Source organism: Episyrphus balteatus, chromosome 4, assembly GCF_945859705.1.
Source record: "Episyrphus balteatus chromosome 4, idEpiBalt1.1, whole genome shotgun sequence".
Classification (NCBI taxonomy): domain Eukaryota; kingdom Metazoa; phylum Arthropoda; class Insecta; order Diptera; family Syrphidae; genus Episyrphus; species Episyrphus balteatus.
In genome coordinates, this window is record NC_079137.1 from 24,396,115 (window position 1) to 24,398,972 (window position 2,858).

General features: G+C 31.6%; 1 protein-coding gene across 1 annotated transcript; it reads right to left on the reverse strand.

Annotated features, from left to right (window-relative positions):
- Positions 1–853: 853 nt before the first annotated feature.
- On the reverse strand, positions 854–1,978 carry LOC129919169 (probable serine/threonine-protein kinase clkA). The gene has a single exon (XM_056000019.1). The coding sequence runs from the start codon at positions 1,976–1,978 to the stop codon at positions 854–856; it is 1,125 nt and encodes a 374-aa protein (XP_055855994.1).
- Between the last annotated feature and the right edge of the window lie 880 nt (positions 1,979–2,858).

Consider the following 2,858-nt stretch of genomic DNA (forward strand, 5'->3'; position numbering starts at 1 on the left):
AAATAATTGCATTTACCTAGCTTATCAAACATTTCATCAGTGCCATTCATAGGAAAGCCATCATCGATAGTAACTTCATTAAGCTTCCTATAATCTATTACAATTCGCCATTGTTTTCTTCCACTTGGATCGTCTTTCTTTGGAACAACCCAGAGTGGCGAATTGTACGGACTGTAGCTTGGTGCAATTATGTTCTGTCGCAGCATTTCATCAATTTGCCTATCAACTTCTTCTGTATGTATTTCGGGGTATCTATACATTTTTGAATAAATTGGGATTTCGTTTTTAGTTAAAATTTGATGTTGGATTTGACTCGTAAATGACAAGTCATCCCCTTCCTTATAAAAAACTGATTTGTAACCTCGAAGAAGTGATTTGAGTTTGGAAGTGTCTTTAGGGCAAAGATGCTTTGCAAAAATTTTATCTTCAATTTCATTTTGAAAAAATTCATTACAAAAAATTTTATAAGAATCGTCTTCGACACATTGTGAGGCATATATTTCTTCTTCTCGATTGAAAAATATTTGAATTCTCGCGGTGTCTGTTTTCAGATAACGGTTTTTTAAATCTATCACTGAATTGAGGTCTACAAGAATATTGTTCCCTATCAGCCCGTCGAAATTTTCATGAAACTGGAATTCGATAAAATTAATAAAATAGTCTGGTTTGTTGAATTCTTTAAAAATGGGTATTCGGTATTCAGTATTTGCTTCTATATTGCGGTCCAGAACTTTAAGCGTATGTTTTTTTGAAGTAATTTTCCATTTTGGATGGCATACATTTTTATTTACTATGCTATATTCTGCACCACAATCTATAACAAATCTGAGAGTCTTTAAGGGAGTTTGGATAGTTATATAGGGTAGGTGTTTCTTTGATCCATTTGAAAATTTTGCTGATTTTCAGAAGATTGGCTTTGTCTCTGTTCATTCAACGAAATATCCATAGGCTCGCTATTTGATTGCCTAGTCGGATTTCGTGTTTGACTACTGTTTGAATTGTTGTTGTTTTGACGTGATTGAACGCTTAAGTTATTGTAGGTTCGACGAGATTGACCCATGTTATTGTTATAATTTTGTCGAGATTGACCACTATTGGAACTGTTATTATTTTGTTGAGGTTGGACATAAGAATTGTTGTAATAATTTTGACGAGACTGGCCCGTGGAATTACTATTATAATTTTGACGTCCAGTGTGATTATTGTTTTGATTTTGACCTACTATTGAACTGTTAAGTTGCCTGTTATACCCACGGGAAAAATTGTTGTTTCTTGTAAAAGAATTGGTATTGAAATTGTTATTGTTATTACTATGCTGACTGCTATTTTGACCCCTAAAAGGATTTGTAGGGTTAGTGTTTCTAGAATAAGAATCATTTAAACTTTGAGCAAAACGAGTGTTTGGCCCATATCTTTGGTGATTAATTTCAACAATTATTTTAAAAGCTGCAGTAAGTGATGATGGGTTTCGACTTAATATAATAGATTTAGTAGGTTCGGGTAAATTATTTTTAAAGGCTTGAAAAGCAATCCTATTGTTTGACTGAATCATTTCATTTATTCCATCTTGGTTATTACCTAGTAAATAAGTGTTGTTAATACGACAAAGAAAATTATTTATTTTATTGTAATAATCTTCAATTGTTGTCTGGACTCGTGCTGTTCGAATACTATCAATCAATTTATCAATAGATAATCTTTCCCCAAAATTATTTTTTAAAACATTTTTCATTTCACTCCAAGTATTTAATCTACCATGTTTTTGAATTTCGGACTTAGCCCTACCTACAATTTTGTCCTTAACGTAACCCATTAAAATGGCTTTAGCTGATTCTTCAAAGGAATCAATAGTTACAGAAATAGCATCTACCCTGTCCAGGAAATCTAATAGATATTTGCTGTTACCATCAAACTCTGGAATCTTAGTAATTAAGTCTAATATAATCTTAAATCTATCCACAGGATTAACGAACTCCATGATTATAGGCAACTTTTTTTTTCAGGAATATATTGTTTGATACTCACGGGATACTGGAACTAATATTTGCTGCTGACTAGTTGGACCATAGATTTATATTCGCTTCCTTCAAATGTTTTTATAGATTACTAGGTATAGTCAAATAGGTACAGTTTCTTTTTTTGTGTGCACTTAATCAAAAATTTTTTTTTTCCGCAAGCGTGGGAGCGTTTTTATAACGGTGCTTTGGTGGAGTTTCATAAACTAGGTATTTTCAATTTTCAGAAGAATTTTCACAAATGTTTGGTACAATTTCCAGAATTATGAATTTTGTGAAGGTTTCAAGCATTAGACTTTTTCGTAAAATAGTTTTTTGTTTGCTTAAGTTCTCTTTTTTTTTTAACTATTTAAGCCAGGTTTTTATGATTTTCACAGGCCACGTTTATTTAATTTATAGTTTTAAGAAATTATTATTTTAACTAGCAAATTTAAGTTTTAACTCCACGCACCAAGTTTTTTCGACTGCGCCAGTAACGATTAAGATGCGAACACAAGTATTTTTGGTTTTAAATAGTTTATTTAATTGTAATTCTTAAGGTTTAAACATAATTATTCTTAGGTTTAATAGTTGCAATAGTTTTAAGTTTTAACAATAGTTATAAGTACAATAATACAAATTTAAGACGAGATGTAGACAAGTAGCGAGATGAAGCTAGAGTGACAAAAATACAAAGTTAAGTGAACAACAAGACAGTAAAACAACTGTAGAGAAAGCTTCTCTCTAATCTTTAGGCGTCACTTGGTTGCTATGCTGTTAATGATCATTGCTCTCCAACTTTATCTTCACAGAAGATGTAGTTGGAGCAAAAACGTATTTTTATTAAATAGGCCACACTGGAGC